The 23,485-nt window shown below is 49.2% G+C and overlaps 1 protein-coding gene across 1 annotated transcript; it reads right to left on the bottom strand.

Moving 5' to 3' along the window:
• Positions 1-5,905: 5,905 nt before the first annotated feature.
• Positions 5,906-23,132, bottom strand: smad7 (SMAD family member 7). Its single transcript, XM_030342328.1, has 4 exons — positions 21,530-23,132; positions 20,529-20,582; positions 17,136-17,207; positions 5,906-6,929 (listed from the first exon to the last, which is right to left on the bottom strand). Exons 1-4 carry the CDS (start codon positions 21,993-21,995, stop codon positions 6,391-6,393), a joined length of 1,131 nt encoding a protein of 376 aa, XP_030198188.1. The 5' UTR covers positions 21,996-23,132; the 3' UTR covers positions 5,906-6,390.
• Positions 23,133-23,485: the final 353 nt, after the last annotated feature.

Raw genomic sequence — 23,485 nt, 5'->3', positions numbered from 1 at the left:
TATTCGATTAAACAATTAAATACAATACAAATATAAAGTAAAAACAAGTGTTATCTAGCGATCCGTTATCTGTATTATGTTATTTCGTCTTTTGGAAACATGAGCCGAATGTTTTTTGTCAAGATGTAAACAACTGATGACGTAGGCCGGTACAATTTTCGCCCCCGGTACAATTTTAACGTGACACCGCCAGTCAGAGTTTTAACAACAATGGACAACAACACAGAGAACACATTGTTCGGTGGTGTCCTCGACTTTGCATATGGTCGCGGATTCTCCCAAATACATCGGAATTCTTGTGGGTCTACTCCATCTGTGCCTGAATAGCATCGTCTGCCCAAATGGCTAACAGACACTCGACTTCTCTATGGGACCAACGTGAACCAACAGATGAACCGCTTGACGCCATGTTTACCGTTTAATGGGAAAGAAGGCTCGTCGCCTTTATTATGTCCATGGTCGTCGCATGGACTATATGTCATCCAGCTCAGGTTGCGTAGCCGTGCGTCGGCTCATTAGCATCTGTACCGTTGCGGCCCGTACCGTAGCAGCACACCTCTCCTAAGTGGCCAAGTTGGCCAGACTGGCCACACTCACACTGGCAGATTTGAGCACGGTTAGGTGTGAAAACGGCCACGGCCAGATGGCCTCGTGTGAGTGCAGACTCAAAAAAAATTGACGCTATCGGACAGTGATCATGATTTGTCTCAATATCAGAATAACAACAATGGGTCAAATAGCAATGGCGGGTGGAATGGCCATGAAGTAGGTCTGTATATACAGTGTGAGCTTGTCCAGGCCCTGCAAGTCAGGATGTAGGCTATGAATCTGAATGAAAAGTAGGTAAATTGGTAGCGGCCATCCCCAAAATGCACCAGAATACAGGAAATCAAATCTATTAAATGAAAAAAAAAATAAAAAAAAATGGGGGGGGGGGGGGGGGACCTCAGACCCCCTGTCTATTACTGTGCCCCACCAACATGTTTGATCGCCAGCCGCCACTGCTTAGGTTTAATTGAAAAAACGAAGGAACCAAGACCGTTCTAGTCCTGCCTGGGGGGCGGGTCGTGGTGGGGGGGATCTGTCCCATCAACCTCATGGCTGATATTGGATCTATCTGTCACTGGGGCCCTGGCAGGATATGTCTTGAGTTGGTGCAGTGTACTTTTTTTTTTTCTTTTTGATTGATTGAAGTAATATTGCACACAACATGGTACACAAGGAAACAGAGAGATAGAGAGGGGGAGACACAGAGAGTTAGAGAGAGAGAGCAATGAAAAAAATAATAAAACAATATGCACACAGAAGTGTCTGTATCAAGAAAGTGTGTGTGTGTGAGTGTGTGTAAATGTTTGTGTGTTGGGTTGGGGGGATAATATAAAGTGATTTGATTTAAATGGTGACAGCAGGTGGGCCAGGCTATGACAAACACACACACACACGCACGCACGCACACATATATAAAGGGCAATAGGATGGCATGCGGAAATGTAAGAGCAAATTATAATAAATATGACAATCTACAAAGTCTAAATAGGACTTGATCGAGGCCTGTCACATCCCCTTGAAGGAATGAAACAGTGGCAAGCAAAAGGGGAATATATTTATACATATTTCATATTCAATTATGGTGAACAATGGTTGAGCGGCGCCATTTAACATTGAATACATCGGAGGTTTGAAATGCTGCCTTAGGGTTTTATGACTGCTATGATACATTTTAATGCATTAGGAGAGCTTGATTCATTTAGGGGGAGAGACATCCGTTGCATGTGACAGTCGATCCCGATCGCAGAGTACGCACAAGGAAAGACAAAAACACATTCCAGCCAACCGGCACAGACCAAACAAGCACCCAAACTATCAAAACATCCTTGAATATAACCAAAACACCCCTAAAAACACACTGACCGACCTGTAATCCTGCCTTGAGTGGATCACTTAGGGTTTTTTATTTTGTATGCGTTCAGCTTGATGTTATCAGTGACTTAATGCCAACCGAGCAGGTAGGTATGTATGCTTTCTGACACCACAAAGGGCGGCGGCGTACGCAAGCTGCCACTTAGCGTCCGGGTTAGAACTACTGATCTGAACTACAAACATCATGGAGAAGACCTCTTCACGTCCAAGCCCATTATCAACCGCGTGTCACACTATGTAGTGTGTTTCTTCATTGATCATCAAAATAAATTCTTCAAGAAATCTTTACAAAAGCACGCACACACATTCACTTAATGCACCGTGTTAAAAAATAGCAATGTGTGTGTGTGTTCATTTGTTTGTTAATTTGGATGCGTGTGTGTGTGTGTGCCTATGTGGGTGTGAGTATGTGTGTGTGCGTCAATGTGTGTGTTTGTGTGTGTTTGAGTGTGTGTGTGTGCGTGTTTGTATGTGTGTGTTTGGGGGGGGGGGGGGGTCTGTTGTGTTTCTTTAATTGTATGTTTCTCAGGTACGAGCACACAAAAGCCCAATCAGGGCTGTGCTGCTTGGGCTTAAATACGCATAAGAATGCCAGGAGTGGCTTCCTCTACCACCTCAACCCCCCTGTCTGTCTGTCTGTCTGTCTGTCTGCTGGTCCCCCCCTGCAGAGAGGAAGCACACACACACTCACACACACACACACACACACACACACACAGACAGACGCACACACACACACACACACACACACACACACAGACAGACGCACACACACAAACACACACATGCACACACAGACAGACGCGCACACACACACACACACACACACACACACACACACACACACACAGTTAAGTGTCTTCCCTCCCCCCTGGGGAGGGCAGTGGGTGAGGGAGAGGGGGTTGAGGGCTGGAAGGCTGGCTGGCTTTGTGTCTGCTACTGCAGACAAGGCACACACACACACACGCACACATAAACACACACACACACACACACACACACTTAGACACAAACACAGACGCACACACACACAAACTCACACACGCACACACACAATTACATGTCATAGATTCGCTCATGACATATACAAACACCGGAATAATATTTTCACACATGGCAACGAAACACCGGCCTACGATTGCACATTGCTATCAAATGCACTGAACACACATCTGAGTAGCACATAAGCAGGCATCTAGGTGGGCAGCATGAGGTAAGGACCCCATAATGCTCAGCCAGGGCTAGGAGACGGACTCATCAGTGAGTACAAAGGTCACAGCTCAGACACAAAGACCCAGCCCCCCCAACCCCCACTCAGACCCACCCTGTAGACACCCCAGGCCCCACCTACACACACCCTGCTACCCCCCGGTACCCTTGGGCTGCAGACACACACACACACACACACACACACCCACAGGCACAAGCACATACTCAGGAATACAGACACCGACACATACACACACACACACTCAGGAATAGACACACATACAAAAACGCATAAATGCAAGCACACACACACACACTGGATTTAACCAGACAGACACACACACATACACACACATACTTATGCATGCACACACAAACACATGTACACACACAGGCACACACATGCAAACGCATACATGCAAACTCATACACATTATGCATGCACAAACAGACAAAAGAGTGACACACACACACTGGCCAAACGCACAAAAGCATTTACTGACAGCCCACTCACACACAGGTACACACACCGGCAGGCACATACATGCAAGCATATGCACTCATGCATACACACGCAAACAAAGAGAAAAGAGAGAGAGAGACAGACACACCCCCACCCCCAACCGACCTCACACACACATGGCCTCGATTCCCCAGGACAACAGGGGATGTCAGACAGGGCTGGGCGTGTCCCTGGGGTTCACTACAACGCGTACCCCTACTAGCCACTCGTCCTGGGGGTCTGGTCGGAGCAGGTTATGTACTGGTTTGGTGTTCAGTGTTTTAGTACACACTGTTAGCACCGTGTCTGGGGCGGAGTGCATCTCACGTGTAGACACACACAAACAATACCATGTGTTCATTATAAATGTCGTCGACGGATGAACACACACAGCATCTCGACTGTGAGTAATTCAGTGTATGTTGCTTTGCTTTCACTTCACTACCTGGGCTGGATTCTAACAAACTGAAGTGAGACTTTGCTAATGAGGGCACCAGTTCTCATGGCCTGTTGGTGGGGTTATCTGCCGGTCACTGTGGTCCTGCTGCTCGAAAACCAATTGGATTCCCACCGGCGATATAAACCCATCTCAGCCTATCTCGTCCTCTCCCTTCACGCTGACTCGCAGGTAGGCTAAGCCCACGCGGGGAGTGTGACAAGAGGCAGACTATCTTTCTCCCCAATCTACCCAAACACACAATGGCTGGGATACCAGTCGAAACCCGGCCCAACCTATACTTCTCCATTCAAAGAACCGTAAGGCAGGCCAGGGAGTTCCCGACCGGATTACGGTTCCATCAAAATCAGGAACACACCTTATTGGAGGGTTTTTCCATCAGGCCATCTCAAAGGTCCACAAAAGAAGACCCATCCCTGCCAGCTAGGTACTTTCTGAACCGAAAATAGAATCAAGAGTCACCAAGCTGTTGTCTTTACTCGTATTGTAATGGTGAAAAGGCAGCAAGATGGTGGCCTGGAATGGGCGTGAATTTCAAAATAAACTCATAAAGTTTTGGATTGGGTCCAGCGAGACACTCGACTAGGTGAAATAGATTTGAATTCATGTAAAGTCGTGGTGCAAAGAGAGAGCACTGCTGCTATACTTCACCACAATGGCTGTGCCAATGGTTGTTGTGTGAGGGGAAGTGGGTCTTGTGAATGTAGGTCTTTGAGACGGCGCGCGTGTAAAGCAGGCTTACCGCTTTAATCCCTGCCGCAGACACCCAGCTGACTAGCAACGGGATGAGGCCCAGACAGTCACACACACACACACAGCTACACACACATACTCAGCCACACACAGCTACACACACACACTCTCACACACACGCACACACACACACACAAAGCCACACACACACACACACACACACACACACACACAAAGCCACAAACACACACACAGCCACACAAACACACACACACACACACACACACACACTTAGACAGGCAGACACACACATTTATCCAAGTGGGATCATCAAGAATATCCGCGATCTGTTCAACATGAAGATTAGGTTTTTTTTGCACAAAGAAACATTTCTCATACTTGGAAATGCACAGAACACAGCCCATTTCGATGTAATCTTCCTTAAAAAAGTTCCCCCAGACAGTCTTACAATAAAAGGATTTTCTGGGTGATGTTTCTTTGTCATGAATTAGTAAGTGGCTACATTTTTTCTTGTCTACAGTGGGTACAGTCTTTCATGTCCCTGCCATGCACTATAATAAATGTGTTTTTGTAAAGACTTCCCCGTTCCTGTTAAATGTATTCATTCTTGAAAACGTTCTGGGTTAGCTAACAGTTAACCGAGGTCTCTAAAAGGGACCTTGACATGGGGGTGGAGGCTGCAGTTCATAACTCACAACTATTAAATCATTTTAGCAGATGCTTCTATCCAAAGTGACATGATAAAGTGCCATTCATTTCGTTAATGAGCAGGTAAGGGTCCATCTCACTCGGGGAGGCCTACAGGTCTTTGGGTTTGACAGCAGAACCGTGTGGCTTGGAGTCAAACAGCCCTAACCAATAGACAGCCACATTACATCTACAATATTGCGCAAGATTAAAACTATAATAAGTCCCTTGCTAGTTTTTTCCACTGATGGTTTTGGTTAGAGAGGATTAAATGACCGAACAACAATTTTAAAAACGAAAGATATATATTAACATGTAATCAAAGAAACGTGGGCAATTCTAGCTCAAACGTGTCGTGAATGAGCCATGAGAACTCATTAAATTAACATTGCATCAAACAATGGAGGCAAGAGAAGTTATGTCATTTTTTTTTTATTTTGGCATTTCTTCGTTTTGCATTTATATTAAGCAAAGTGCATCTTATTTCATTTTCTCATCAACACATTGCACAATACATAAATAATGATGCATATAAAACATCTTTATATTTACAAGTAATAATATATTTATATATAACATAAAATACATTTCTTCCGCATCTTATTTTACTTTAGTTAAACCTTAGTCATTTATTAAACAAAGTCTGTCAGAATCCTTTTGAGTCTCATCTTCTTCGTCTTCTTCTTCTTCTTTTAAAACTTTTTTCTCTTAAACTTTAAACCTCTGGGACAAAACAAAAAAAAGTGTGTGTGGGGGCGAGGGGGGAGGCGGGGGGGCAGCGGCCCCGCTGTAGTCCGTGAAATGGCTCCTCGAAAGCGGACTCAGAGGAACCAGAGGAGGGAGAGGCGAGCGGGGCTGGGGCCGTGGGGGGGGGGGGGGGGGGGGGGGGGGGGGGGGGGGGCTACCGCGTGTTGAAGATCACCTCCAGCCAGCAGGGGCAGCTTCCGATGAACTGTCTGGTGTAGCACTGCCCCCAGCCCTTCACGAAGCTGATCTGCACCGTGAAGCCCGTGCGCGGCTGCAGCGTGAACTCGTGGTCGTTGGGCCGCCGCAGGCTCGCCGCCTTGTCCAGGTCGAACGCCTTGATGGCGAAGCCCGGGAACACCTTGTGCACCAGCAGCGCGCGCGAGTCCGGGTTGTCCAGTGTGGCCGACTTGATGAAGATGGGGTAGCCGCTGCGGTTGTACACCCACACGCCGTCCGCCTCGCGCGTCAGCTGGATGCCGAAGCCGATCTTGGCGCGCACCATCTGCACCAGCGGCGACTTGTTGTCCGAGCACAGCTGGCCCAGGCAGAAGCCGTTGCCCTGAGGTAGGTCGTAGAAGATGTCCAGGGAGGACTCCTGGACGGAGTAGAGGCGCCCCACGCGGGTCTTCTCCTCCCAGTAGGCCACCACGCACCAGTGGGGCCGCTCGCCCGACTCCTGCACCGCCAGGGAATCTGGAGGAGGAAGAGAGAGGGGGGGGGGGGGGGGGGGGGGGTTAGACGGTGGGGTACTTGAAACACACAAGGTCTGAAGAAATATACAACATGTATAACATATAACATGTAACACAGATGGAAGGGGTTGATGGTTAGGAACAACAGAGAAGGTCTGAAGACTGGGGGCTCAGATTGGAGTGAACGTATAGCGTGTCACAGATAACGTGTAACACAGAGGGAAGGGGCCGATGGTTTGAAACAACAGAGCAAAGACAAACAAGACGGAGAACAAGAACGGCTAGTCACACCAATACTGCCTCCAAGCCAAGACTTCCGACCCCCAAAACGAACGCACAAGACGGTTCTGGCTGCAGACGTTCTCACATCCTCTCTCGTAAACCACAACGACGCGCCTCTCAAAGAACAGTATTAGGAAGATTGCATCGTGTATCATGTTTGGCACGATACGAAAGAAGACTCTGTTTTCCTTTTTGTCATGTCAGGGAAGAAGACACCATGTTGGAATTGTTAAGACACGGCTTTTCGTCTGCAATCCTGGCATGCAAGTGGCCACATGCCCCACACGCAGTCCTCTCTTTCCCCCCTCTTGTTATTTAATGCTCATCTTGTTGCCGCCCTCGTGTTTTTTGTTCTTCATCTAGCGGTGAGGCCGACAATGTTCTGACGTCAAGCGGCTCCATAGATCTTTCCTAATTATCTTTCTCATACCGTAGCTTATCTAACACAGGCTCAGCACGGAACATTTTAATTTTTTACCAAAGAGGACTCTCTCTCGCTCTCTGTCTCTCTCTCCCCCTCCCCTTCCCATGATCTTTGTCTCTCTTTTACTTCTTCTAGCTCCGAGCTTAAGTCAAACAATATCCAAGAGAGGGAGAGAGAGAGCGAGCACGAGAGAGGGAGGGAGGGAGGGAAGAGAAGACTGTAAAAGGACAAGCCTCTGTGTCTGAATAACCGACAAGCCCTCGCCTCTCCATCTTCAGTTTCCCCTGAGCGTAAAAAAGATGTGTAGCTTTGGCCCAGTTCCAGTTCCCTAGCACCCCCTCTCCTCCTCCTCCTCCTCCTCCTCCTCCTCCTCCTCCACCTCCTCCAAATTCCCTCCCCCGCCCCCCTGCCTATCTCTATTCACTGAGAGATGCCTCCACTTCTCTTCCAAGCTCCAAACAGTGCCAGACTGCGGACAGGGAGCTGAAAGGCGCAGGCTATTTGTAGTGCTGTGTACAATTAGGAATCAGGTGTACAAGTATGAGTACAAAGTAGAGGCTGCCACAACACGTTGTGACGGCTAGCGTGGAAAAAAAACCCGAAATCGTCTCGACGAGCGGCGTGTTGTGTGTGAGGCAAAGTTGGGAGTTTGTAGGAGGAAGGAAGGGCCGCGGGTACAGATTATTTTCTCACAGTCTCTCTCTCTCTTGCTCTCTCTCCCCCCCCCTCCCCCAACCCCTCTCTTCTTTCATCTGCCGGTTCTACATCTGAATGTAACCAGTAATTTGGAAGGTCCCGTCTACACACACACACACACACACACACACACACACACACACACACACACACACACACACACACACACACACACACACACACACACACACACACACACACACACACACACACACACACACGCACGCACCACTGATGGAGCAGGATCAGTGTCTGGACTCAAGCGTGGCCTGTCATTAGTGTCCATTAGAAACAGACAAGAGAGCGAGAGACACAGAGACTGAGGAAGAGAAAAGGAGAGAGGGAGACAGAGGGGGAGAGAGCCAGAGAGAGCCAGAGAGGGAAACAGAGAGAAACTGTGGTAGAGCAGAGAAAGAGTCGCGGCATCCATTATACAAGAGACACGACATTCTTTGAAGTATGTGAATCCAGTGCTCTGACCGTCGTACAACTATCCTAAATAGGGTATGATTCCTTCAACATATGTGCACACATACATACATTCCCTACTCTCCCATACACACAAAAACACATAGATATCGTCCATAGGTAGGCAGTGGTACCGCCTGTTCAATGCCAGAGATGTATAGACAAGACAGCCACAGAGAGATAACGTGTACCAGAGCTCCGGTATCCTAGCGTGAGCGTAGCATAGCGTAGCCTTCCCCCCCCCCCCCCCCTCCAGTTGAGGGTCAGTGCTGCTTGCTTCCCTAGCGGTGAGCTAAGTGCCTCCTGGTGCAGCGCACCTGTGGAGAGCGGCAGGTTTTATCGCCCAGAGAGAGCGAGAGAGAGACAGAGAGAGAGAGAGCGAGAGCGAGCGAGACAGAGAGCGAGCGAGACAGAGAGCGAGCGAGACAGAGAGCGAGTGAGACAGAGGGAGAGAGAGGCAGAGGGAGACAGAGGGAGACAGCGGGGCTGGCGTCAGACATCATTAGCCGGGCTGCCTGTCTGAGCGTGTCTCAGCGCCCTGAGAACACGCCGCTATTCTGCGCTACGTCTATGCTCTCTCTCTCCCTCTCTCTCTCTGTCTTTCTCTCTCGCTCTCTGCTCCTCATCGCTCCTCCTCGCTTCTTGTGTTTCACGAGAAGAAGAAGATGAAGAAGGGGAAGGGTTATGTCTGAGTTATGAGGCTGTTTGGGAAGACTCCGAGGCCCGTTCCACACATGAAGGAACAGAGACGGGGAAAAGACGGAATAATAAGAGAGAGCGCAGACGAGAACGACGGGACGAGTCGCGGCCGCGGTGATGGTGCCGCCTGACTTAAAGGCGTCCCGTCCTCTCAAGTTTGAACAATGTATAGAACTGGCTCGGAAGGGAGCTAGGTAGAGTGTCAAGGCTTGTTCGCAGCGCGCACACACACACACACACACACACACACACACACACACACACACACACACACACACACACACACACACACACACACACACACACACACACACACACACACACACACACACACACACACACACGCGTTAAGTCCTTGTAGTCCCACCCATCAGTGTGATAGCTCCACACTGACTGCTGCTAGCTCCCTAATTGAAGCGCTGCTCTCCTAGCTTAGGGTTTTAAGGTCTGGACGACAGAAGGGCCTCCGGGGCTCATCAACTCAGATAGGGGGGATGGGGGGGTCCGCACCCTCCCCCCCCCCCCCCCCCCCCCAGGGGGCTTCCCTTCATTGTAGAGGTGGTGGGGTTACAGACGCACACACACACTGTCTGGAAAGGTTAATCATTACCCGTGTGTGACTCCACACACAGCGGCCATTACTATCTTTAGACGGTGAAAGACTCTCAGGTAATGGACTGTACTGTGCTTACACACATCCACGTGCCCACACACACACACACACTTTGCTGACAACGCACAGCACGAAACAAAAACTGTGAAATCCGAATGTATGTAGCACATATGTAAACAGCATGTGAGCATTTATTAGCTGTGTGTGTGTGTGTGTGTGTGTGTGTGTGTGTGTGTGTGTGTGTGTGTGTGTGTGTGTGTGTGTGTGTGTGTGTGTGTGTGTGTGTGTGCGAATGTCTGTCTGTTTGACTTTGGAGAAGTGCACAAAGGCCGCACAATGAACGTGTCTTGATCAGATGGCAGGGAGACGGCCAGACTGAGGGGGGAGGGAGGGATATGTAGGAGGGAGAGGGGGAAGGAGAGAGAGACACAAAGACACAGAGAGAGAGGGGGAGGGAGAGAGAGACACAAAGACACAGAGAGAGAGGGGGAGGGAGAGAGAGACACAAAGCCAGAGAGAGCAAGAGAGAGAGAGAGAGACGGGTAGGGAGTTTTAGTACGGCCCTGTGCCAACACCCCCCCCCCTCTTTCCCTCTCCCCCTCTCTGGGGCTGTAAAGGGTCAAGGGCTAGGGGTCAAGGTTGAGCTACTCCATTTGGCTTTAATGCTGCCACGCCGGGTGTGGACGTGCTACATCATAAAGCTGCAACGCATCTCCAGAAAAAGATGAAATGTTGCTGCTCTTGTTGTGTTGTTTACTCAATCAACATTAACTCACACAAAAAAAAGCACATGTGCTATTCAATGTACTTGTGTCGCAGGCAAAGTTACACACTTTTCCTTGTGTCTGGGAGGTCCATATCGTCACAGCAGACGGGGAGATGTGCCAGACAGACAGACACTCAGACAGACAGACAGAACACCCGGCCTTTTTGTTCTTCAGGAACAGGAAGTGAAAAGAGATCCCAGTGGGAACTAACTTCGCCAAACAGACGACCCGTCGAGCGAGTTCCGCTTCGCCGTCGTCGTTTGTTGTGGTTTTATTCTGGTATTAATATTTACCCTTGGTCTACAGCGTGACATTGAATGGAAGTGTATGGGTGTGCCTTAATTGGCCTATCAAGGGATGGGAGCACTGAATGGGTATCGTCTGTGGTTTACATCAAAGGGCTGTCTCCATGCACACAAGTACACTTCAGGATACAATCACAAGTGCACACACACACCCACACGGTTCAGGATGCAATCACATGTGCACACACGCATGCACATTTAAAGTGAGAGCATATAAAGCCAATTTGATTATTTGCCAGCCCTTATTTGTTTAACATCTAGCCGACTAAGTCGAGGTTAGACATGTTGGCATGCAGCAGTATGGGATTCAGTTTGTGTGACACACATTCTTCATATTTACTTAGCATGTAAAAAAAGATGACACCTTAGTATGAATTTGCCCTTAAGTAAAGTATAAAGTTTTCATTCTGGATTGAAATTCCTATTTTTTTTTTGCCATTTAGGGCCAACTCCAACACCACCATCACCACCACGAGCCCCTCCGTACATAAACAATGTCCGGCTTGTTCTCTGCCTAGCTACTATCGCGTTTGAGCAAGTTAGCATAAACTACGGTTGGCCCGGCTGCACTTTCGTTGAGTTCCACCATGTTGTTGGGAAAAATAACAACAGCTCTAAACATCAATATTTCATCCTAATGCCCTACATTCTCTCCCGGCCCCCCAAAAACCTAACTCTGTGTGCTTTTCACTCTCTCACCCCTCTCTCTCTATGCTAGGGCTCTCTCTCGCTCTCTCCCTATCTCTCTATGCTAGTGCTCTTTCACTCTCTCTCTCTCCCTCCCTCTCTCTCTCTCTCTCTCTCACCCTGGCCCCCCTCTCTCTCTCTCTCTCTGCCTCTCTCTCATTGCTTGCACTCTTTCGCTGTCTCCCCCCCCTCCCTCTCTCCCTGTTGCTCCCTCTCCCTCCCTCCCTCCCTCCCTCCCTGTCCAGCCCTCCCTTGTGTGCGAGCTGTTTTCATGATTTGTGCGGTATAATGACACAGGGTGGGGAACAGAGGACAGCCAAAACCAAAATTAACTCCCCTGCCAGGAGGCGGCTTGGCTGGCGCTGGCGGGAGGAAGTGGGGGAGTAATGAGAGATCCTGGCGGAGCGCGGAGCCGTCCCCGCTACGGCGGGCTGCGCGGCTAAACGCACACACAGCCCTGTGCAAATTACAGAGAGCCGGACCTCTCTCTCCTCTCTCCCCCTCTGTTCTCTCTCTCTCTCTCTCTCTCGCTCTCTCTCTTTCTCTCTCCACCCTAAAAAGGTTCCATATTCTCTCTCTCCTGCTCTCTCCCTCTCGCTCTCTCTCTTCGTCTGCATTCAGGCATTCATTTAGCTTGGGTGAGCAATTAAACACAAAAAGAACGTTATAATTAGAGCACAGAGAAAAAAAGAAAAACACACACACACACACACACACTTTTTAACAGTAGGTTAGCATCTGTAATGCAATTAGATTCAGAAGCTCATTCGTTTCCATGTATATATATTTTTTCCGACTCTCCCTCTCTGGATCTCCTTGTCTTTCTCATTCCTATTTTGTCCCCGTTTGATTTCCTCGCCCCGTGTCAAGTGTTTGCTTCCCGTGGAGGGGCCCGCCTGGCCCCTCTGCCCGCCTGGCCCCTCCTCAAAGACTTGAGGTCACTTCCTGCTTGGCCCGTTCCTTTCCCTCCTAACCCAAACAAGACTGGAATGCCGAGAGAGAGCGAGAGAGAGAGAGAGGGAGAGAGAGGGAGAGGCAGAGACACAGACAGAGAGATGGCGAGATAGACCCAGAGCACTCAGAAGAAACCCAGGGCTTCCGCTGTCGTGCTGTCCCCGGCCGCGCCGGTCGGCTGCCTCCAGAAACATCCGAACCACTTTTTTTGTTTGTTGGTTCGTTTGATTTGTGTTTGTTTTCCCCGGCGCCGTCACCGAGACCACCAGACGAAACACAACGCCCAAAACGTATATATCTCTTCTTCTCCATGTGTTCATCCGAATTATCGTCACACACACACACACGACACCGACCCAAATGCCACCTCTCAACACACGGCCGTCAGGGTGCGTGCGTGCGCTCCGGCGCTACATTCAACGGGTTAATGTGATAACCGAGCTCGGCCCGGGGACGGCTGGCTGACGGTGTGTCTAGCTGCCGGTATTGGAATACAACGCGCCCTAAATTTAACCTGTAGCGCCCGTAGGAAGCGCCGGTGTGACAGTGGGCCCCACGCCAAAAGGCCTGGTGTGTGTGTGTGTGTGTGTGTGTGTGTGTGTGTGTGTGTGTGTGTGTGTGTGTGTGTGTGTGTGTGTGTGTGTGTGTGTGTGTGTGTGTGTGTGTGTGTGTGTGTGTGTGTGGCCTGAATGGATCTTCTTACACGCAAACACTCCGGGGTCACCCCCCCGGCGGCACCAACAGGCATGTAGCGCACGCACACACCCAAACACACACGTGCGCACACACACAGTTCTAGCTCCAAACATCGATGAAAAAAAAGGCCGAACGACATCTCGAGTAGAGACGACGACATTAGATTATCAATTCAATTCAACTCAATGAGATTCTGTTTGAGTGTTAATAACACTCTTGCCAATACCAGAAGCCCTGTCCACCCGAACATTTAAACCACACTCAAGAACCCCACAGTCCACTGAATCTCAGCAGTCTATTTCTACTAAGGAGAGCGAGAGACAGAGACAGAGCGAGAGACAGAGAGAGAGAGAGAGACGGAGGGAGGTACAGACGGAGACAGAGAGAGAAAGAGGAAGAGGGAGAGAGAGAACGAGAGAGCTATCAGCCACCCCCCACACATTTATCCTCCCAACTCCCAGAAAGCATTGTTTCCTCTCCGCAAAGCCCCAGCCACCACTGAGCAATCCAAGCTCGCTCTCTCTCTCTCTCTCTCTCTCTCTCTCTCTCTCTCTCTCTCTCTCTCTCTCTCTCTCTCTCTCTCTCTCTCTCTCTCTCTCTCTCTCTCTCTCTCTCTCTCTCTCTCTCTCTCTCTCTCTCTCTCTCTCTCTCTCTCTCTCTCTCTCTCTCTCTCTCTCTCCTGGGCCTGCTTCAAGTCATCCCTAGAACCCCGGTGCTTGGCCTCCAGCCACCCCCCCCCCCCCCCACCCTATCCCCCCCCCTCTCCATTTCCCTGCTCTTCCCTGTTGGGCTCAGTGCTGGGCTGATGACGTGCGGCGTGGAGAGGAGCTCTGTAGCTGGCAGTCTGGCAGGCAGCCCTACTGGGGAGGCTTTTTTTCTCTCTCTCTTTCTTTCTCTTTTTTTTTCCTCCCCTCCTCGTTTCATTCTTTCCCCCCCCCCCCTCCCTTGGCGTGTACGCTTGTCACTGTCTAGGCACGCTTAACTCCTAATGGCCTGGTGGAGAGTCGCCGGCTTCTCCTCCGAAAGAAGAAGGAGGATTCAAAAATAAAACTGAAAACAGGAATAGGAAAGGGCCGAGATGAGATCTCTCACGGCACCGGGTTTGGACGACGACGCGACGCATCTCGCCGGGTTGTTTTGGTTCCCTCGCTTCCTTATCGCGGCGCGCGTACCTCGCCCGATGATTTAGGATGCCTCAAGGGCTCGTAGGATATTAAAACCCCCCCAGGGGAGGGAAAAAAACGGAATCAAGCTACTAACAACAACTTCTTACTGCATTCTAGCAGTATGTAACTCTGTTCAGGTTGGTCTCTCGCTCTCCCTCTCTCTCTGTCTATTGACATATTTACAATGTACATACACTCCAATCTTCAGGTGGGTATCACCCCCAAAACATGGCTTCAGGGCCTAAACTGAAATGGAAGCCATCTTTTGTGTGGGTGAGTGTGGAGAGGGGGAGGGAGGGGATGAAATGAAAGGAGGGGGATATGGTAAGCTCTCTCTTGCTCTCCAGGCCATAAAACCAGAGGCCCTGGCTTCAGACACCCCCCCCCCCAACCCCAGCACTATAGGTCCATGATTACCCGGCCCGCTCACAGACTGGGGGGCTGGCAGACGCTGATCGTAGAGCTGTCATCCTCCCCCGGGGAAAGACAGGGAGAGAAAGAGAGACAGACTGGGGGAGAGAGAGAGACAGAGAAAGACAGTGAGAGAGAGAGACATTGAGACAGATCGAGAGAGAGAGAGAGAGACAGATTGAGAGAGAGACAGATTGAGAGAGAGACAGATTGAGAGGGAAATAAAGAAGTTGAAGGGATAATGGGAGTGACTTGTGTGGTTTGGGAGGAGGCAAAACGAGGGAGGAATTGGGAGGCGGGAGGAAGAGAGGGAACGGGGATATGGGGGGGGGGGGGGGAAATCCCAGCACGGGTTCTTGAGTTTCACAGTTTACGCGGGTGTCTAAACTGCGTGTGTTATGTTAGGATGTTAGTGTGCATGTGTGTCTGAAAGCCTGTGCGGAGGGCGGAGGAGGTACTGGGACGTGGGTGGGGTGGGGGGGTGGTGGAGGAGGATGTCTGCATGTGTGTGTGCGCTCTTTGTCACTCCTCCACACTAACAGAGGGAGACATATGGAGTGAGAGACGGAGTGAAGATTGGAGGAGATAGCAGAGAGAGAGAGAGAGAGAGAGAGAGAGAGAGAGAGAGAGAGAGAGAGAGAGAGAGAGAGAGAGAGAGAGAGAGAGAGAGAGAGAGAGAGAGAGAGAGAGAGAGAGAGAGAGAGAGAGAGAGAGAGAGAGAGAGAGAGAGGAGAAAAACAGTGACCATTCTTCTGTCTCCCCTGGCTTCACTCCGCTCTGCCAGTGTTTGCCTCTATATCCAGTTTCTACCCCCATCTATGGACACACACGCACAGTCACAGGCACACGCACAAACACTCAACCGCACGCACAAACACACACACAAACCGACCACTCAACCACACACACACACATACACTGACCCCCACCCCTTACTGCCAAACAAAGAAGGGGGAGGAGAGGGAGGAGGAGGACTGGGCAATGAACACCGACATGACATAAAACAGGCTTTAAAAGGCCCAATAATGAGAACCAGCTGAGGTGAAAAAAGGATCGGGAACAGTACAGTGAGGCCTAGGGCACAGGAGAGCACAAACACTCTCTCTCTCTCTCTCTCTCTCCCTCTCTCTCCTCTCCCTCCCTCTCCCTCTCTCCCTCCCTCTCCCTCCTCTCCTCTCTCTCTCTCCCTCTCTCTCCCTCCCTCTCCCTCTCTCCCCCTCTCTCTCCCTCCCTCCTTCCCTTTCATTCTCGCTGTTAGACGCCCGCACTCCCCAGTCAGAAAGACTCCAAGAGAGGATTATGAGAGGGGAGGCAGGGGGGGCGTTGAGCAAGTAATCCAGAACACCTTAATCAGAGCGAGGGGGGGGGGGGGGGGGGGTGGAGAGAGAGAGAGAGAGAGAGAGAAGGAGATGCCTCTCTCGCATCCATCCCATATTGTCACTATTTCTCTGCAATACACAGACGCACACACACGCCGGCTCCTTGCCGGGCCGTCTTGCCCCCCACAGAACACACACTCTCCACCAAACACGGCTGTTTGTCCTCCATTACAACATCACACAGCGCGGGAGACGAAAGGAGCGACGGCAGAAGAGAGAGAGAGAGAGAGAGAGAGAGAGAGAGAGAGAGAGAGAGAGAGAGAGAGAGAGAGAGAGAGAGAGAGAGAGAGAGAGAGAGAGAGAGAGAGAGAGAGAGAGAGAGAGAGAGAGAGAGAGAGAGAGAGAGAGAGAGAGAGAGAGAGAGAGAGAGAGCTCGTTGAAAGGAGGGAGGAATTTATGTGGATGTGGGGGAAACACACCTCCCTCTCTCCCTCCCCCCACTCCTTTTTTTTTTTTTATTGCGAAGGGGAAGCAGGGGCCCCAGCCGCCACTGCCTCGTCACCACGGAAACAAAACCAAGGAAACTCTAGCCAGCTTACTACGGTAGACAGACAGACGGAGAGACAGACAGACAGACAGAGGGACAGACGGACAAACGGAGAGACAGACAGAGACAGACGGAGAGACAGACAGAGAGACAGAGATGGATTGGTTGTTTACCTGAAAGCCCCACAGGGGCTGAGTAGGTGGTTTCCCCAGTATCACTGGATGAAGGACCAGAGTCTGGAGAATCTGATGACATAGGAGGAAGAAGAAGTGGGTTATTAGTTGGGTCATTAGGTGTGCTGTGTTGTTCTTTTGTGTGATGGCAACGGGACAGTTGTAACACCTACTACACACATCACCGAGTGTGTAGGTGTGTAGGACTCAACGAGAATAAGTTGGGAACAGGAAGAATGGTTATAGTTGTTCAACAATCAAATGTTTGTAGATCACTATGAATTAAGAAGCTTCTGTGTTTTGTCTTTTCCCTATTTTCAAGGCTAGCTGAGGTTAGCTCACTTGGCTCCCGACTAGCAGCGAGCCAAACAACGCCACTGTTCCCGTTTTCCCTGCGCCTGCATAGCTTGCCCCAAAATATGTTCCTTCCTTCGTTTCTCAGAGGCCAGCCCAAAGTAAACAAGCCACTCGGAGGAAGAAAGAAAGTTCAGCCCTCAGAGTATGCCAGCGCGAGGAGTGTTTTGTGTGCAAATCGAGTCAGTATGGGAGACCAAGTTGTCCAACTGAAATCCATACATTTCCAGGATACATTGAATCACTCCATTAAGTAAAAGAAACGTTGGATCTTGACTTTGAACATACATCCTAAGGCCCTCTAAGCAGGTATTAACGATAAAGAGGTTCAATTGAAGTCTGCTCTCTTTTTCTTAATAATAAACGAAAAATACCATAGCACCAAAAAATCTTCAAAGCCCTGTTTTCTCCCAGCAGTGCACTATTCTAGCGGAAGTGGCCTAGCTTATGTTGTGTTGGCTAGGTATTCCTTAATGATACATTCCATTCACCACACGTCAACACACTCACTGCATCTTCCATCCCATGAACCTTAAAGCGGGCGACAGTACACTTTGACTCCGTTTAAACTACAGCAGTGTGCTCGACTGCAGCTTTCCTTCAACGACGAGGCTACGTACAAAGTACCTTGATATGGACAGAGTTTTTACCCATTGCCAGTATATTATTGGCATACTATCTGTTAATTACATCTTAAAACGCAGACACGGGTGCATTGAATAAAGTGTTTTGAAATGTGGTTCAGGAAACCATGAATGCCATTGACTCAGTATCAGGTACAATGCTTTTTAAATGTACTGCTTTTTACCATTACACCTAGTAAACCATTATTATCTTTACTACAAGTAAGCCTTGACCACAAGGTAACCGAGATGCGTTGTTTCGCTGCTTTGTGGTCGACAACAACGGCCTCTTTTTGCTACCGCCGTTGTTGTGGTTACACGTGGCCATCGCGGTTCAAGACTTTTATCTGATGACCGGCAGCAAACAAGACGTTGGTCGCCCAGGCAACTGCTCAGCGCTGACCACAGGGTCAAGAGGCTATCGAGAGCCAGGGTTCAGAATCACGTCTTTGCTTTAGCTAACAGTGAAGTGGATAGCCCCGTCCCTCCTTCCTAATGACCTCACAACTTATCTCCACAGCACTCTCTATCTCACATTCTTAGCATTTTATTACATATGGTTGAGGGGGTGGGGGTGGCCATATCTTGAGTAGGTTCTTGTATTTGTATTGTTTTTTTGGGCCCAACGGAGCCCAATAGAGTGAAAGTTTGACATAAATACTGACAGCGACCGGAACCCAGGGAACGACTTATTATGTACCAGTTACTCCGGTCCTCTTAAGTGTGGGTCTGGTGATGTCATTTCCTCTTCCTAGACTATTGTCCTATTCATGAGAGTGTATTGTCTCGTAGCTAATTTCCCCGAAAGGAACCACAAATCAACCGCAGCAACAAGATAAACTAGCGCAACACATGTTACCTCCTAACAGTTTTTGCAATGGCCCTGGACAAATGAAGTGAGCGTGACACACACACACCACACGCACGTTGCATAAGTAGAAATAGGTGTAACCGAGAGACACACACATGGAGAGTGGGGGGGGGAAAAAGAGAGAGAGAGAGAGAGAGAGAGAGAGAGAGAGAGAGAGAGAGAGAGAGAGAGAGAGAGAGAGAGAGAGAGAGAGAGAGAGAGAGAGAGAGAGAGAGAGAGAGAGAGAGAGAGAGAGGAGAGAGAGAGAGAGAGAGAGAGAGAGAGAGAGAGAGAGAGAGAGAGAGAGAGAGAGAGAGAGAGAGAGAGAGAGAGAGAGAGACCGAGAGACCTTTGAAGAGCCACTGCTGCAGCTGCAATGACTTCCTATTGTTTCCACTCACTGAAAGTCACTTTCTCCCACTGACAGACTGACTGACTGACTGAGGGTCTGGCTGAATGACCGGCTGGCCGTGTGAATGGAGTTTTCCTGTAGTATATATTGTCCCGTGTGTAAAGAAACAAAGGAAGGGAGTATATCAAGAGATGAACATAGTCCCAGTACTTTGTCTTTCCTCTGGGTTTGTGCCTGCTCGCTAAGTGGCTTGTCTATCTGGCAGCCGATCATGGAAGACCCGGACGCACCGAGTCTGACAGGAAGCGGCCTCCTCCTCCATACTCTTCGTCCTTCCTTCCTCTTCCTCGACTGCACAACGACCCCATCCATCGCTGCTTTACACAGCCGACTGAAAACCCAATTTCAAATTCCGGGATTTCTATTGCTTTTCTCTGGCGTAGGTTTAGATTGATGGACAATAAAATATAATTGAATGCAGGTAACATTAGCATTCCTAGTGTAATGTTCTGCTTTGACACAACACACACACACACACACACACACAACCTCGAACAAACATACACACTGGCAAACATGTTGCTCTGGGTATTGAATCTGCACTTGAATGGCTGTCTCGATAATATCTAGCTCGCTCAAGAGACGCCACTACTGTGTGTGTGTGTGTGTGTGTGTGTGTGTGTGTGTGTGTGTGTGTGTGTGTGTGTGTGTGTGTGTGTGTGTGTGTGTGTGTGTGGATACGGCGTTTGTGTGTGAACGGCAGTAAACGGACAGTCACACAGACGAACAAAAACAACACAAAGTATAAGTACATCCACACTCGGTGCCTGCCACTCAGTCTCTCGGCCATCTGATATCTCAACTGGGTGCCCCCCCCCCCCCACTGGCTGCCAGCAATGCTCTAACTGCCCAGCCAGCCAGGCGTGCCACTCGACTGCTATCATAAATCACAACATAACATGAAGCCGTTTTCACCACACACACACACACACCCTCTGCAGACTCGCAACAGGCAAGGCATGCTGCAAAATAAAATAAATAAATACATAAATACAAGTGTCTGCCAATATGACCCCGAGGTGTATCCTATTTATGCTGCTGGTAATGTGCGAGTTGTTGTTGTTGATATAGTTGATGTTTTGTATCTCAATTTGAGAGCGCAAGACGTGGAAATAACGGGTTGTTGTTTTTTTAAAACACACGTTTAAACTTACCAGGTGGTTTAAGAAAGTCCATGGGATATCGGGAATATGGAGGAGGAGGAGACTCTGTGTGGACACATTTGGGGAAGACACAGGAAAAAAAGAGAGAGTAAGATTAAAAAACGTGAGAAACAGCGAAAAGTATAACATACGTTGGTTTTCTTTGGAAGTGCGTTTCTGTTTCCTCCGGTTAAATAGAGGGAGAGAGAGAGAGGGAGAGAGAGAAGCAGTTCGGCTGGGCGGCTATTGCCTTTCATTTGGCAGTCAGATAAACAGAGGGGGGGGGGGGGGGGGAGCGGCTGGCGCCAGGCGAGCCGCTATCAGCGTCTAGGGCTGACTGAGATACGGGCCTCTTTTGGCTCGGGATACCAATGTGCACAACTTGGAAAGTTATCCGTGGAAAGAGTACATATCTATTTGAGTTATTGAACTTTGGTAACTACTGTCAAAGAAAAGAAGAAAAAACAAACAATGGAGAATAAACTCCGGTTATTATGGTGAGCCTAGAAAAGACTCCAAAATATATATTCGTGTAAACTGCCCTCCTGTGTCTAATGCAAGGTAATACATTGTGTCATATTAGGTTTACACCCTTTTAATGATAATAATAATAAAAAAGTTTCTAAAATGGATTAGATCACCCTCCAACATAGGAGCGCAAGTAGCCTACACGCATACCTAAGCGCATAGTGTAATTCACAATGAGAAAAATAGTATCACTCTCAAATATGCTATGGTTAGTTTGACAACATGTCCACATTGCCGATTTCTGACAGCCGTCCAATCGACCAAGTTTGACCTGGCGGAAACTCAAGACGAGTCTGCCAAGAGATATGATGTCATGTCAATTAGGTAAATAATACAGTTGTTAGTATAAATTTAGTGTAACGGTTTGCAATACAACCTATAATATAAAATAAAATAGTGTATAAGAAAAATGTTCTTCTCCATCTCTCTTGTGCATGTTTTTTCAAATGTCAATTTTGGATACAAGATTAAATTGGCATGCTCACCGAGTTCACACAGTCTGCTCATGTGGTGCGGATTGCAGCAAACGAGTTCTGGGTTGGTTTTCCCATAGGATTCACAGCACGGTAGCCTCTTCAGCTCAGAGGAATGCCTGAGGTCCGGCCACCTGAACACTTTGTAGAGCAGCAAGGGCAAGGAGTAACACTGTTGACCCACTTTGGCGTCCATTTTGCTGGGTAAGAGCAGACAGGGGCTCCGGGCGCCCCCCTTCGACTCCACCGCCTGCAAAAGCACCTCCAATTGTTTTTCTTTGATCTTTTTGAGTATCGAGTGGGTCAACGCTTTTAGTTCGGCGTCCGACCCGCTGGTGGACTTGACGACCTTTGTCGTTTTGCCCATGCAACAGCCCCCGGAGCCATGGGTACCCCTGTCCGCCTCACCGTCGCCCTCGGCGGGCGCACGGCTCCTCCAGAGTCGCCGGACGAGCCCCGAACGTTTGGTCCTAAACATGCGGGACGAAAAGAGGGTTTCCCGGCTAAAAAACGAGCATGGTGTCCGCAAATCATGAAGATTCCGGGATCCAATTCCAGGCAAAGACAAGGAGCCTGAGATGATAAGATGGAAAAACTGGAAGCCGGGGAAAAAGAGGCAGTGTTCGGCAGCATACGCCAGTCTATGTCTGGTTATCTGGGTTCTTAATACAAACACTATCTTTAAAACACAGTCAATGTTTCCACGGCAGACTGCTCCTGCGTTAGAGAAGGGCGCTTATCCGCCACTACCACCACCATCGGCTTTTTCAATTCTACACCCGCATACAGGAGCTTATAAAGCGGAATAACGCTGGGACTTGAAACGCGGTGCACGTAGAAATGCTATGCTACAGCATAGCAGCATGTCGGTGTGCTGGGCTCTACGGCTGGACTCCATTCACTCGGACCGGGCGCTAGTGTCTATGCTGAGCGTGCTTCAAACTAAGCCCTTTAACCATAGTTGCTGCTCTTCTTCTGAGCATGGTGCTTTTCCACATTGGTTTAAAAATACGAATGCATACGTGCTTTTTTAATGTCGTGGTGGGTGGGAATTATTCGCTCACCCAACAAGTTAACCGTAGAGTTGTTTTACCATTAAACTGAAACTCGTCCCTGTGTGTTCCGGAACATAATCCACAAAATCCTTGATCCGACTGCACAGAATTCGTTGTGCCGATTCCTTCACTTACAGGCTATGTGCCTCTTCTCAATGGGACGTGCGACCGCAGAGGACGTGTGAGAAAAAAGCACGAATGAGAACAAATCCGAGAAGGCAGCGAGCAAATCCAGAACTGATCCAGACTAGGATACCTAGCCCAAGTTGAGTCGCTTTGTGATTGAAGCAGGACAGCCACGGAGCCCTTGCGGTTATGTCCCTGTTGGTTGGTCGAGCCTTGAAATCTATTTTAGACTCAATCCATTGATAAAATAATCCGACGTCGCAGCTCACGCGAAGTTTCCTTGTGGGAAAGAGGGAGGAAATTCGCTTGGTTATCGACAAAGAAGTGATGTGATCCTGGGAGAAAGCTCGGCGAGTGATTTGAGTGCCCTTGCTCCTGTCGGTTGCTCTCCCTCGCTCTCTCTCTCTCTCTCTCTCTCTCTCTCTCCCTCGACTCCCTCAGCACCAGCTCTGTCTCCAGTGCGCATTGGCGCGCCTGGTCACGTGGGTGTCTAGACACCCTGTCGCTTAAAAAATGTGATTGTGTTGCGCAAACAAGAGATCAAGTAGCCCACAGCAGATATGCAAAACGTTAGTGTGTGTGTGTGTGTGTGTGTGTGTGTGTGTGTGTGTGTGTGTGTGTGTGTGTGTGTGTGTGTGTGTGTGTGTGTGTGTGTGTGTGTGTGTGTGTGTGTGTGTGTGTGTGTGTGTATTTGACCAACAGAAAACTTTGTTTTACTGAGTAATGTTGTAGACAGAGCAGTTGGCTCTTTAAATTACAACAGCTAATACAAACTGCTTTTCGGTTC

This window comes from Gadus morhua, chromosome 19 (assembly GCF_902167405.1).
Source record: "Gadus morhua chromosome 19, gadMor3.0, whole genome shotgun sequence".
Lineage (NCBI taxonomy): Eukaryota > Metazoa > Chordata > Actinopteri > Gadiformes > Gadidae > Gadus > Gadus morhua.
The sequence above is the reverse complement of the archived record's forward strand: the minus strand, read 5'-3'. Positions and strand labels throughout refer to the sequence as shown.

Excerpts from the sequence above, each read along its gene's own strand:
- smad7 (XM_030342328.1), bottom strand. The coding sequence starts at position 21,995 with ATGTTTAGGACCAAACGTTCGGGGCTCGTCCGGCGACTCTGGAGGAGC. Across the intron at positions 20,583-21,529 it reads GAGCAGACTGTGTGAACTCG|AGTCTCCTCCTCCTCCATAT; the intron begins GTGAGCATGCCA and ends GTGTCCACACAG. Across the intron at positions 17,208-20,528 it reads GGACTTTCTTAAACCACCTG|ATTCTCCAGACTCTGGTCCT; the intron begins GTAAGTTTAAAC and ends CTATGTCATCAG.